Below are 13,684 nucleotides of genomic sequence, written 5' to 3'. Positions count from 1 at the left end.
TAGATGTCTTTGTTCCACGTGTTTGTTTTAGAATTATTCAAATATCCACCCGTCACGAGGAAACAGTGAGTCTTCGTCCTGAAGCCCGTTCTCCATATGGGTTTCACCCTTGTAATTAGCGTCATGTGGTGTATTCTGATATAGTGGCTATTTGAGTATGGAGTGCTGTAAGGGACGTTTCCACGTTCTCACATTTTCGTGATCTCCAGCTTTGAAAACAAGGAAAATATATTCAAAGTACCAGAATTGCGAGCTTGCGAGACAGCTTTGAAAACAAGGAAAATATATTCAAAGTACCAGAATTGCGAGCTTGCGAGACAGCTTTGAAAACAAGGAAAATATATTCAAAGTACCAGAATTGCGAGATTGTGAGACAGCTTTGAAAACACGGAAAATATATTCAAAGTACCAGAATTGCGAGATTGCGAAAACAAATTTGGCCAAAATCTTTGCGTTCTGGGCCTAGATTTTCGAAGCTCTCTTAGCGCTAAGATAGTCGTAAGCGCCATACATTAACATTCACCAGGGAGACTATATAACGTTGTAGATTATCCCTGCATTAACTTACGACAATCGTAGCGCTAAGAGAGCTTCGAAAATCTAGGCCCAGGATGTTTATTTTCGGACCTAGTTTTTTGGCACGAATGCAAGGTTTAGACATGGTGAATCATCTGTCAATCTTGCCTCGTCAAACCAAGCAACACTTTTACACATGTTGCTATGGGTGGGTGGGTTGGCTTCAAGGCCGCTTTGAACAGTGAGTGAACAATTTAGGTGAGTGAGTGAGTGAGTTTTTATTAGGAATATTGCAGCAACATTGCAGGGGGGAGATACCAGACTGGGCTCTACCTATTATACCCATGTTGGGAAAGGAACCTTGAATCACTTGGCTAACCGACCTGACTTCCTTAGAGAAACCCCAGGTACCGTGCTGAAAAACATGAAAACATTATGGAGGCGAACCGGTTTCAGACAGTGTGAGGTGTGTGCTCCTGTGCATAGACCTCGGAGAGTCCTTGGATTAGTGACCAGATGTAACAGCTTGACTCCTGAGAGTTTCTAGGACTTCACTCCTGCCCCACACCGAAGCACATGTGATACATGTGGTCTCACCTTAAGCAAGTGAGTTTGTTCAAAACTGCCTCTGTTCACCAAGCAGAAAATGGGTACCCGGTGGGATAAGTCATGTGACTATGACCTTCTAGCGCTTCACAGACAGCTTGGGTTATCCCACGTAATAACAGTCAGATTGTGATTGTGCGTAGTTTTATTACATTTACATATAACTGCACAGGTAAACGTCGGAAATGCACCTGAACGCGAGATAGCCTTTTGACATAAAATTGAGTTTTAAAAATATATTAAAAGGATTCAAACTGGCTAAATTAACAAAGAGAAACTACAGACTTGAATTTCGTAGTTGGAACCAGTCTTCAGACAAAGACAGCTGCACCCTATGCCACCTGATCAAATTGATAAGAGAAACTTTTGTGCTTGCATATATACTGGGTGTCATAAGGGTAACCATCAACTATTAATGAGGATCTCAGAACTGAAACAGGACATCAACAAAGTGATGAATTCCAGTCTTTGTAAAAAACACCAGAACTGTCAGTTGACAGGATCAAATATGCCAAATATGCCTTTCCAATCATATATGTACACTTGTCACTCAAATAACTAAAGGGTTCATATCTCCATTTTTGCAACATGTATGATCAGTTGGCCGTGACAAAACTAAATGTAAGAGGTTATTGAATGTTCACATCACAAAGGGACTCAAAATGTTAGATATAGTTGCCTTTCATTGATACAAATCTAATGGATAAGGAGGATGTTGACCTCAGCAGGTATGTGGTAACCTCTTTGCAAATCTGTCATATTTCCCCATTCCATCACATACTAGTTTTACTGACATCAGCATAAATCATTCAAAATATTAGTAACAAATTTTGGAAAGACATGAAATAAAAATTTTGCTTAATTCAGGAAGCTAACTTAGAGAATATATAGTTATCAATTTCTAAATGTTTTAATTAAACTACATAAGTAGAAAAATCTGACACATAGTTCAGAGAGGTTTGGGGTCTTGTAAACCCAATTTCTGGTGGACCTGTAAATGCTTTCAGGTGGAAATGTAAACCTTATACTGGAGGGCTTGTAAACGCATTTCCTGGTGGTCTTGTAAACGCTGTCTATTGGCAATGTAAACCCAATTTCTGGAGGCACTGTAAAGCCAGTTTCTGGCAGACCCTGTCTGCAGAGCTTGTAAACTCAATTCCTGGCTATCTGTAATCGTTGTCTTGAGGGCTTGAAAACCCAGTTCCAGGTGGATCTGTAAACCCTAGCTTCAAAACACCTTACTTGATTGATTCTCACCACACATATTTTTTCACATACTTTATTGAAATATATCATACAATGATATGTTCAGATTGACCTCTTCATCAACATGTGCTAAAACGATGCTTTTCTCCGATATATCGAAACAATCTCGAAATGTAAAAACTAAAGTCCAGCACACGGAAAGTGTCAAAAGGGGGCGTAATATTTTGCAAATACTCTACATTTCTCATCAGATATTACAAATCAAAATTCAAAGTGGTTCTGAATATTAGTTGAAACACAAAACACTTGAAATGATTCAAGAATGAAATGTTGCACCCATGTCCAAAAATGGGTGCATTTGTTGATTTTATGTACTAAGATAATGTATTTGAATTTTGATATGATGTAGGCACAACAAATGGATTAATTTATGTATAATATTTCAAGTGTAAAGTATTCTAAATACATTATATATTACAATGACGGGATATATCATGATTACACTACATGCACTAAGAAACAATTGGAAATACAGTAACAAAATATGGAAATGTGGTTCATGATTTTGATAACAATTTGCATCATATATTACACAAAGGTTATAATTATATTTCATAAAATAAAACAAAAAACTTGCTTCATTTCAAATATGAACAAATGGTTGCTTAAGAGAAAAGTATTATTTTACATGATTTTCTTATGGGAAAGAATAGTAATTGATATTTCTTAAATAATTTGTCAGCAGCAGCAATGGGTTAAAGCTTGTCATCACCATAGTAGCACAGGCAGCAGCAGTATGGTAATCAGTAGTGAGGGAAGCCCTATATGTCATATCACAAGAAAGATCAGGTGCTGCTACTACAAAGTCAGCAGTTAATGTAGCAAACATGTTCAACCTCTCCTGAATAATAAATTCATATCTTATCGTATCAAATGTTCAATTCTTGCCACAACTCTACACCTAAAGTATCATAAAATTGCATCAACAGTCAGTTTATGGTGAATGAAATGAATAATTCTAATTGGACATTAAAGGCTTGAAAACCAGCCTTCTGATGATAAATACACATATTGAAGAATTATTGTGAAACCGAGCTGCCTTTCTCCCAATTCAGAGAGCAGATGACACACACTAATGTACATCAGTCACAGTTATACACAAGATAAAGTGGAAACTCAGGGGAGAAATAGTCGCGTGTTTCACACAAATATCAGTTAACACATTAATAAAAGTTGACTGCTGCAACAGAAGGTGATTATCAAATCAAAGTTTACACAGAAGTGGGAGACATCACTTCTGAAGTGATTAGGCCACAACAAATTGATTACTTTATCAAGGAAGTTCAAACAAATAATTTCTTGTCAAATAAACCCATTAGAAAGCGGCCACCAAAAAGGCTACTCTATATCAACAAGTCTGTCCATTCAAGAGACATGTTTTTCAGATATTAGTTGGGTTATGTGTAACATTCTACATAAAAACATATACTTTGTATATTATTGCCCACAGGGAATGTCAGTGTTGTGACTGCTCCATGTTATATCCAGATCAAGTAATTGACTTGGTGTGGCTGTACCCTGCTGCGTGCGATGAACTAGTACTGGACGGAACTCTGATATAAAGAAGTAATACACACAATATCAACAGCTAGGAAACAGCAGAACACCAGTGCAGTGTCTTCCAGTCAGCCAGGGAGGGCAGAAAACTTTAATTAAGTAATTGTGGCAATATTAATTTGCAAACAATGTGTTTTTTTCCATGAGAATAACATTATAGCAATGTTAAACAGACATATATTTAAATCATTTTGATATTTGTCTATTCAGAGTTGCATGTTTACATTAGTGCAAACATTGTTCTCGATAAGTCCAGCAATGGTTGGATGTGCTGATCTTGCCATATCACATTTTCCACAAGACACGTCTCAACATTTATGTCAATCATTTTCTCCAATGACAAACAAACACAGCTTCAATATCATATATGTGCCGTAAATAATCAAAGAAAGTTAACATTCATTATTGGCACTTTCTATTCAGCACAGATATTCAGCAAAGTGGTGTGTACTACCAATATAAATACAAGAGTATATATATTATATACAACAGATCCTGAGAAAGAGGTTTAGATCAACAGAAATATACATGCATAGTGTATGCTGAAGTCAAGACAAGTCAGAATAGGGTGATAAATAGATAAATACCATGAAATACAGCACTTAGTTTCCAACATGGTCAGCTCACATGTTTAAGAGAATACCCTTCAATAGCTGTAGCCAGTGTTACCACATTTCCCAGCCCACACTGAATACCCGCACTTTGTATGAACACCTTCAATAGTCTGTCTGAACACCTTTGATAATGTCTGAACACCTTCAATAGTGTGTCTGAACACCTTCAATAGTGTGTTAGAACACCTTCAATAGTGTTATCTGGACACATTCAATAGTGTATGTGCACACCTTCAATAGTGTTGTCTGGACACATTCAATAGTGTATGTGCACACCTTCAATAGTGTCATCTGGACACATTCAATAGTGTATGTGCACACCTTCAATAGTGTTGTCTGGACACATTCAATAGTGTATGTGCACACCTTCAATAATCATGTCTAAATTGCAGACAAAAGGCACAGTTGTCATGCTAGAGAAAGCTTTGGTATTCTGGCAGAGGAGAAAATGTGTCTGCTCAGACATACCGGTAGGTTATCAACAGCAAACTGGCCAGAGTCAAGACTCCAGTACACTCTTGTGAAATTTTTTTTTTCTCTTCAATTTAATACTTTTCACACAAAAATTTCCAACATCTCTGTATGTGTCTTGGTATCATATTCATGGCAATGTACCGTTAAAACAATCAAAACAATTCCCAACATAACCCAAATTATTTTTACCTGTCTTCAGTATTTAGAATGCAGAGAAAAATACATTCTGGTGCATGACTACCCTAAATAACACAAAATAACAATTTTGAAAAATAATTACAAACAGTCCACGTTTTTCTCCAAACAGCTGTAGGTCTGAAGCAAAAATTTCATGCCAGATAGAATATATGGACATAAAGTGATCAACTGGTTTAGTTGTCTAATGTTTTAATGATATTGGCCCTCATATTTGTATTGTCACTATGTTTTAGCCACATTTGAATCACGGTCATGGCTATGTAAGATCAACATGTTTCATTGGTTGACCTTTGATCATAAGGGCAAAGGTTATGCCTGTGTTTCCTTCATCACATGATCACCGTGGCAAGTGGATCCCTGTAACATGAATAGTCTCCTTCCTGTAGGAGCCAGGAATTGTGGGTAGAGCCTTACGATCTCGCCGAGGCTGTTGCTGGGGAGTACTGACAGCAGAGGAGTCTGAGCCTGCAACAGTGATAGGGATTACAGACTGCATAAAGGAGAAGAGACAAGGTACACATCACCTAATTTCACTCACAAATAAATGCTTTCATAGTGAAAAATAATAGACACATAATACTTTAAAAAATAGTGTTGTTCTCAGGACTGCTGCATCCTGGCCATGAATTGCTGAAATAAATATGAATATCGAGGTCCAATACACCATGCAGTTCCTTCCCTTTGCTTGCACATTACTCTCACTGATTTGGTTAATAACAGTAGGAAACTTGAAATGAAATTACAGATCTGTTTCACATCCAGAAATTCATGTGTATACGTGTGTATTTGCCTTGTAAAATAGCCAGACATTGCCATCAGCTGTTCACAAATCCCCCCCCATCTATGGAGGGTTTTGTTTTGAAAATACTTTTCATGGCCAGAATCATAATCAAAACAAAGGGTACAGCAAATGAGTTTATAGTGGTAAGAGACTTTGCAGGTCTTATGAGTAACTTTCGTTTCAAGGAGATTTCGTGGTGAGGTGTGATTTGCTGAGCAGCTCACATACAATTTCACCAAAATTAATGCATAGAATCTTGCAATCTTGAATAACATTATTATAATGCCTTGCTAATGGAAGTCCACACATACAATGAACACTTATATGGCCAGATGGGGAAATAACAGGACAAACATCAGTACTCCAGTTTATGTTTGTTGAGATGTTATTTCTGGGTTTATGTGCTTACAATAATCACTTTGGGTTGGGAAACAAAATCAAAGCTTGTTGTATGCGGGTGTTATTCTAGACTGTATACTAGAATATCCTGTTCATTTTTAATCTGTTTGATATTAAGAGCAATACCAGTGTAGGAAAGATGTAGAAAATCTAGCCTGTCCACAGGACTGGCAGGTCAAATTTTTTACCAGTCCTGCCAAAATCTAGCCTGTCCTCCAAATATAAATAAAACACCTTCGGCAGTAAATATTCAAAAAGGTTATAATCATTATATATATGTCATTGGTTTGCTAAAATTGACCCGACATGAGAACGACTAGATATTTTTTTAACCCATCCTCCACAAAATTCACCCGTCTCGGACGTTGGGACGGGCTATCTTTCCTACACTGGCAATACATGTATTTTGTGGTATTTTCATGAGCACATTGTATATATCAATTATCTCATATAGTGATTGCAAGTGATGGTAAGGATTTAATACTAATTCACTGGATATGAATTGGCGGAGATGACCATAAAACATGTAAACACACACAGCTGGTTAACTGATTAATAGGCATGAATGCATTGTGTGTTCTCTTAACCGCATATATTGTACATACAGTATATACATGGGATAACATCAAGATGAGTTCTGCCTATTACAACTGTACGACAGCTTGGTCGTCTTGCCTGAAGAGTTACCATGGTGACCACCTCAATCTGCTTCAAATTGGATGAAGGGATAAGGTTACCAGTATTGTTATTTTCAAGGAACATTTTATGTCTTGTTCCCCAGGGTTAAAAAATGATAATAATAGAAAATGCTATCATCATGCACCTTTTTTTCAAAAGCCATTGGCTGAGAACCAGTTCTATATCTTTTAAGCATACTATATGATCTAACTTCTCTGATAAACAATGTTGGACAGTTATTTGAACATATCCTCTAATACATATTTATGCTAAAACTGTGTTCTTGACACACAGCATAGACGCTACTGATGTTATTGTCATTTGGGGATTGGCATTGCTAGTTCAGAAAGAGTTGTCTCACCTTTGCTGCGACCAATGTACTTGTTGCTGCTTGTGGCTGTTGTCTTCTTAGAATTGAGACGCTGCAAATTTGAAACAGCATTATTTTATTACTTATGCTAAGCGAAAAATGATGGAACGCCATCGCCATTTAGTTGTTATTGCAGTATGGTTAAACATGATATGCATGTTATAATTTTATCAAAGGATAATTAGATATCATACATATTTTGAGTTAAGATGAGGTCAGCGGTGTGAAAAACAAATCCTAAATTCAAGATCTATTCATATTGAAATATATATATTTTTTAAATACATAAAGCTCACACCTTCAAAAATGTAAAGGTACCAGTGTATGAAATAAGCCAAAAACCCAGCTCGACATCTGGGCTGGTAACTTCAAAAACCTACCAGCCCAGAAGAGATTTAACCAGTCCTTTTTAAATACTAAATAGACAGTGCCAGTGGACATGTTATCTGAATATTTTTTTGCACCCATCCATCGGGCTGTCTAGCTATAAAATTAGACCGTCTGTCAGGAATCTAGCCCAGATCAGGCGGTCGGACGGGCCTTATTTCATACACTGAAGGTACCTAATAAAGAGATGAAACCACTATCAATCATGGATCTACACCTGAAACAGATCTGGAGATATGCGTCTACCTGTTGTGAATAGCTGCTGACAACATCAAAGTTGCGTCCTCGCTTCTTCCTCTTCTGGTCCACTTCGTTCCGTGACACCTTCCTGATTCCTCCTCGATACCGCTCCTCAGATGCCGAAATAACAGGCAGGGAAATGTCTGTATGTATACTGAGTTTCTCCACAGTCACTGACGAGATGTTGTCATCACTAGGTGGCGTACTTGTATGAGTCATTCCATCACCATACGTCCTGTTATGTTTTGCAAGACGACTTGGAGTTAAGGCCCCTGCATCACTATCATGACTCGGTCGGTAGAGAGGTCGTGACCCATGACCCTGTCTCTCAGCGTTTAGGTGATCGTGATGAGCCTTGGTCCTCTTTTTAGCTGCTAGTGCTGCAATGTTGCGAGTATTGCTCTGGATAACTTCTTTATCATCAAACGACTGCCGTGATGCTGCGACAGGATTATAGATGGTGCTGCTACTGTTGAGGTTCTCCATATACTGACTTGCTGTCCAGATCTGACTGAGACCTTGAAGATGCTTGGCCTTGGCACTTGGTGTGAAGAACTTATCATCGTCATGGCTACAATCACGTAGAAATGAGTGAGTGAGTGAATGCTACTAGCAATAACAAAAGTCACTCCACAGTATGACTGCACAGTATTTCTGGTATATTGGTATACCGCAATATGCATTTCAAACCATACGTACTGTAAAGGATTTTCTGAGAACTGGTATTTTGGGTTAAAAACATATATGAAGTTTTGTGATTATCTTTATAGTTTCAATTAAAATCTATACAGACTTTCATTCAAAACAGATGCTTTCTTTCGTTATTCAATGACAAAGTGGCGTACTGTACATACTCTAAATTGTATAACAAGACTATGCAACCTAATCTTTAGATAGATGTTTGTTGTCAGAACCATAACATTTATTTTAGGGACTTATAATGTAGAAAATAGGATTGACATGTACAATTTGTGGCACTTACTGTCAAACATTTAAGCTCACAATATATCCCGATATGTATTGCAATACAGGTGCTTGAACTGCAATACATGTATATTGCAATACAATATATTTTCCAATTCACAGCCCTACTCAACAGTTTACAACATGGAATTATTAATATGGTTCAAACCAGACTCATTCAACATCTGACTTATGCAAACATTGCATATGAAACATTGTAACATTTGAAGTTGTAAGTTTGGGGTAATGTATGAACAAATTTTAAAATGAATCTATAACCTACCCGCCTATATCTGTGAAACTGCTCACTTGTCTTGTTCCTGTTGACAGCGGCTGCAGACAAAGGAACAATGTCTACTATAAATGCATGTATATATCAAGTATTTCAGGTAAGACAAAGGAACAATGTCTACTATAAATGCATGTATATATCAAGTATTTCAGGTAAGACAAAGGAACAATGTCTACTATCAATGCATGTATATATCAAGTATTTCAGGTAAGACAGAGGAACAATGTCTACTATATATTGTATGTATATATCAAGTATTTCAGGTAAGACAAAGGAACAATGTCTACTATAAATGCATGTATATATCAAGTATTTCAGGTAAGACAGAGGAACAATGTCTACTATAAATGCATGTATATATCAAGTATTTCAGGTAAGACAGAGGAACAATGTCTGCTATAAATGCATGTATATATCAAATGTTTCAGGTAAGACAGAGGAACAATGTCTACTATAAATGCATGATATATCAAATGTTTCAGGTAAGACAGAGGGACAGTGTCTACTATAAATGCATGTATATATCAAATGTTTCAGGTAAGACAGAGGAACAATGTCTACTATAAATGCATGATATATCAAATGTTTCAGGTAAGACAGAGGGACAATGTCTACTATAAATGCATGATATATCAAATGTTTCAGGTAAGACAGAGGGACAATGTGTGCTATAAATGCATGATATATCAAATGTTTCAGGTAAGACAGAGGAACAATGTGTGCTATAAATGCATGTATATATCAAATGTTTCAGGTAAGACAGGAACAATGTGTGCTATAAATGCATGTATATATCAAGTATTTCAGGTAAGACAGAGGAACAATGTGTGCTATAAATGCATGTATATATCAAATGTTTCAGGAAAGACAGAGGAACAATTGTCTACTTAGAATGCTGCATAGGTCAAGTGTTTAACTGAAGACAAAAGCAATATCTACAATATATGCTTATATGGGTCATGACACTCTCCCTCCATCAATGAACAAATGTCTTCTTCAAGACCAGAGATTCCAACAAAGCTCACATCATGTCCACTTACAAAATACCATTAGGAACTGTTTTCCCCTACTGACCAAACACAAATCGTTTGGGTCAAGAAGTTTAGACACCAACTGATTTAAAATGCAAAGTGTAATATATTTTCACAGTTTTGTATACATGCATTTGCATTTGATCCAAAACATAAAATCAATATGAGTACTATTTCAAGAATTACTTTTGTTAGGTCTTGGCAGTTGTTTAAGTTTTCTACTATATAAAAATGGATTGGTCCTCTCTGGATGGTCAAATCTGAACGAGGAAGTACTTCTTCGTACCTTGGGTGTGTCTGAGTCGTCACCATACAGCACCTTATCCTCCTTCTCCACAGTGTACAGATGATAGAGATCCTCAAGCTCCTTCGGGCAGGTGACATTGTTATCTATGGAGGAGAGATATCACAGGTAAATATGCCGGTTACTCTTGTGCCAGTGGAAGGAAAGTGCAACAAGTCAGATGGTCCAGATATTCCACATGCACTTTTTTCATCATCAGTATCTTCAGTGATAATTTAGTCAACATCAATATTTTATGAGTAAAAGAATAACAGTTTTACCTGAATGCACAATCTCAAATCGTCATAAAAATATATATCCTTTATTACCATATATTTCATCCCTCCCCAAATTGCCTCCTGACTGATACCATGAAATGATTTCAGTGAAACTTAAACTTTGAAAATCAAGAGAGGTACAATACTTTATACAGTCTGTTAGATGGTGAAGGATAGCATTGGATCCCACAACTAGCTGACTGCCTCTGTACACACACCTGTGATGAGCCGTCTCTGCTGTTTGATGATTTCGTCACACAGGTTGCGGTGGTGTCTGAAGCGTGTGATGATCATGTCCTTCTTCTTAATGGTGAAGTCCCGCAGGAGGCAAGCTGACTTCACCTCCAGGTTCTCGATCTCAAGCGCGTGCACCTTGCACAGCAACTGCAGGATCTCCTGCTGGTCGTCATCCCCGATACGCTGGGGGATGATCTGGAACATAATCATTCAGGTTACCAAGAGGCTACTGAACACACACCTTGTCAACCTCTAGCCTGGAATGCTACTGATTATGGAGACGGTCTGGAAAACAGTGATGCATGTCTGCAAGAGTGTCATGGATCCAATTCTAGACTTAACTTGGCTTTGTTCCATGGTTGGTCAGTACAGCATAGCATGCATATGGTGAAAATAAGACAGCATTTTGAGCTTTATTCCAACATCAAACTTACATGCTGTGATATACTGAGACTGGCCAGAGCAGTATCACTTGTGATGTGGTTGATGATGTGGAACATGGAGAGGTAGGCTAACATCCTTAGTCATTAGCTACAGCTATTGTTTTTCAAAGTGATGTAACATGGTCACAATTAAAATTAGATAAGAGTTTTGTAATACATAAATGTAATTGGAGACTGCTAAAGGAGGATGTGATGTCTCAGAATAACCAAAATATCAAGTTTTGCCTACACACCTCCTCCATTTTCTTCATCTTGTGTTTGGCTGTCTCTAGCTCCCGCCTGACTGTTGACCGCACACGCTCTGTCTTGTGTTTCTCCTCGTGTAGCACCTTCAGCTCATCCCGAGCAACACGCACTTCATCTGGCTGTATGACATTGCCCTGGCTGTCCCGCTCATCTGGAAACACCGGTAGGCTCTGATAAGGTGCTACATAGACAATGATCTCACTATATTCAGGCATTGTGATGGAACACATGAGTGCCACAATAACTATTTACTGAGGCTACAGTATGTTTGATGTTAGTACCTTTGAACTTGTTGTCTGTGCTGTCACCATCCTCTCGCTTAGATCCTCGGCCTTCTCAACATCCCACCTACAACAGAGTCAGTGAGTCTGTCACCTCTATAAGTCATAATTATTTTCTTTCTATCCAGACAGATGACAATGTGTTAAGTGTACATCCTTATTTCCTTATATGGACATACTATTCACTAAAACATAGGCCTACCTGTGAGTACAGAAGATACTCTTTTATTGAAATAGAATGATTCCAATGATCATAGGTATAGAATACAAGGTGATGTAATGCTTTCTTGATGATCAGGTGTATTGATGAACATAAAGCAGTGTAGACTACTCACTCGCTGATGACAAGCTGGTTCCTGTTGGTCTCCAGGCTGATCTCCATGGACGCGTTGTTCAGCTCCATCAATGTCTTCCTGCAATACATTGTGCAGATTCACACAACCATTCAGGCTCAACTGCTAACTACTGAATTGTCAATTCTAAAAGAAAACTTCGCATCCATTCCCTCTATCCAAACAGCATCACAACATGGAATTTTATGAATGAGAATGATCTTTGAGGGAGACTTAACCTTAAAACTAAATGAGCAAAAGGTGATTCTTTTGTGGTCACATTACAGCTCTATGACCGACGTCAAATCTGGACCACAAAAAGTATGGAAAATAGAACAAGCAAACCTTGACTTCATGACTTACATCACAATGATGAAGGGTCCTTGGACCTATTCTGTTAGCTGAGTCATTTGCTGAGTCTTGCACTGATGTTCATATATTTTACAGCCAATAATGTTTCAGATATACGCATGACCTCACACAATTTATGTTCCTTACACAAGATATTTACCATACAGAAGCACACTCGTCTAAAGTCTCTACTTATGCTATGTAGTTTTGTGACTGGGTCATGGACACAAACCTGAGTTCCATCTGGTCCTTGAAGCAGGTGAGCAGTTGCTCTCGCAGCTTGGTCATCTCATCTCGGTTGGCATTACGACGGGCCTCAAGTACTTCCGCTGTGGAATACAAACATGTATAAGATGATTATCATATCATATTTTCATAATATGAAGTGTTAAGAGTTCAGTCAGACATGACATCCAAACAGTTTTTGCTAAGTGTGTGAAAGATACATTTTAATGTACATCTGTTCTTCATGAGACTGTAGTCTCTAAATCAAATTAACACAGATGGAATACTTCTAGATTTCTTGGAAAACTCCATGGAATCATGTTTACATGTTAACTCAGACAGAAACCTTCACTAGTGAAACTGTCAATCACAACACAGTTCAGGATTCGGGGATATATGGAGTTATGTCCCTTGAATACAGCTGATAGTCAGGCTTTCTGGACTAGACATACAGAGAGTACTCACACTGCACGGCCTGGATGTTGGCGTGGGTGCGGCTGCCACTGCCCTGGTCCTGCAGGCGGCTGCGGAGTTTGAGGATCTCATCACGCAGCTCCGAGATGATGTTGGTGTACTGGGCTATATGGTACGCCACATCAGTCACGTTGCGTCGCACCTGCATGCAACACAGTTAGC

General features: G+C 38.0%; 1 protein-coding gene across 1 annotated transcript in view; it reads right to left on the bottom strand.

Annotated features, from left to right (window-relative positions):
- Positions 1-2,385: 2,385 nt before the first annotated feature.
- The window catches only part of LOC124277985 (kinesin-like protein KIF19), a 45,745-nt gene continuing 34,446 nt past the window's right edge, over positions 2,386-13,684 (bottom strand). The window contains 13 exon segments of the mRNA XM_046713713.1: positions 2,386-4,790; positions 4,926-5,696; positions 7,451-7,511; positions 8,093-8,657; positions 9,333-9,382; positions 10,659-10,762; positions 11,152-11,365; positions 11,847-11,991; positions 11,994-12,010; positions 12,141-12,207; positions 12,476-12,553; positions 13,056-13,152; positions 13,514-13,664. Of these exon segments, the coding sequence (XP_046569669.1) occupies positions 5,569-5,696; positions 7,451-7,511; positions 8,093-8,657; positions 9,333-9,382; positions 10,659-10,762; positions 11,152-11,365; positions 11,847-11,991; positions 11,994-12,010; positions 12,141-12,207; positions 12,476-12,553; positions 13,056-13,152; positions 13,514-13,664 (1,677 nt within the window). The 3' untranslated portion in view covers positions 2,386-4,790; positions 4,926-5,568.

Source organism: Haliotis rubra, unplaced genomic scaffold, assembly GCF_003918875.1.
Source record: "Haliotis rubra isolate DU_JTF1 unplaced genomic scaffold, ASM391887v1 Scf23, whole genome shotgun sequence".
Classification (NCBI taxonomy): domain Eukaryota; kingdom Metazoa; phylum Mollusca; class Gastropoda; order Lepetellida; family Haliotidae; genus Haliotis; species Haliotis rubra.
The sequence above is the reverse complement of the archived record's forward strand: the minus strand, read 5'-3'. Positions and strand labels throughout refer to the sequence as shown.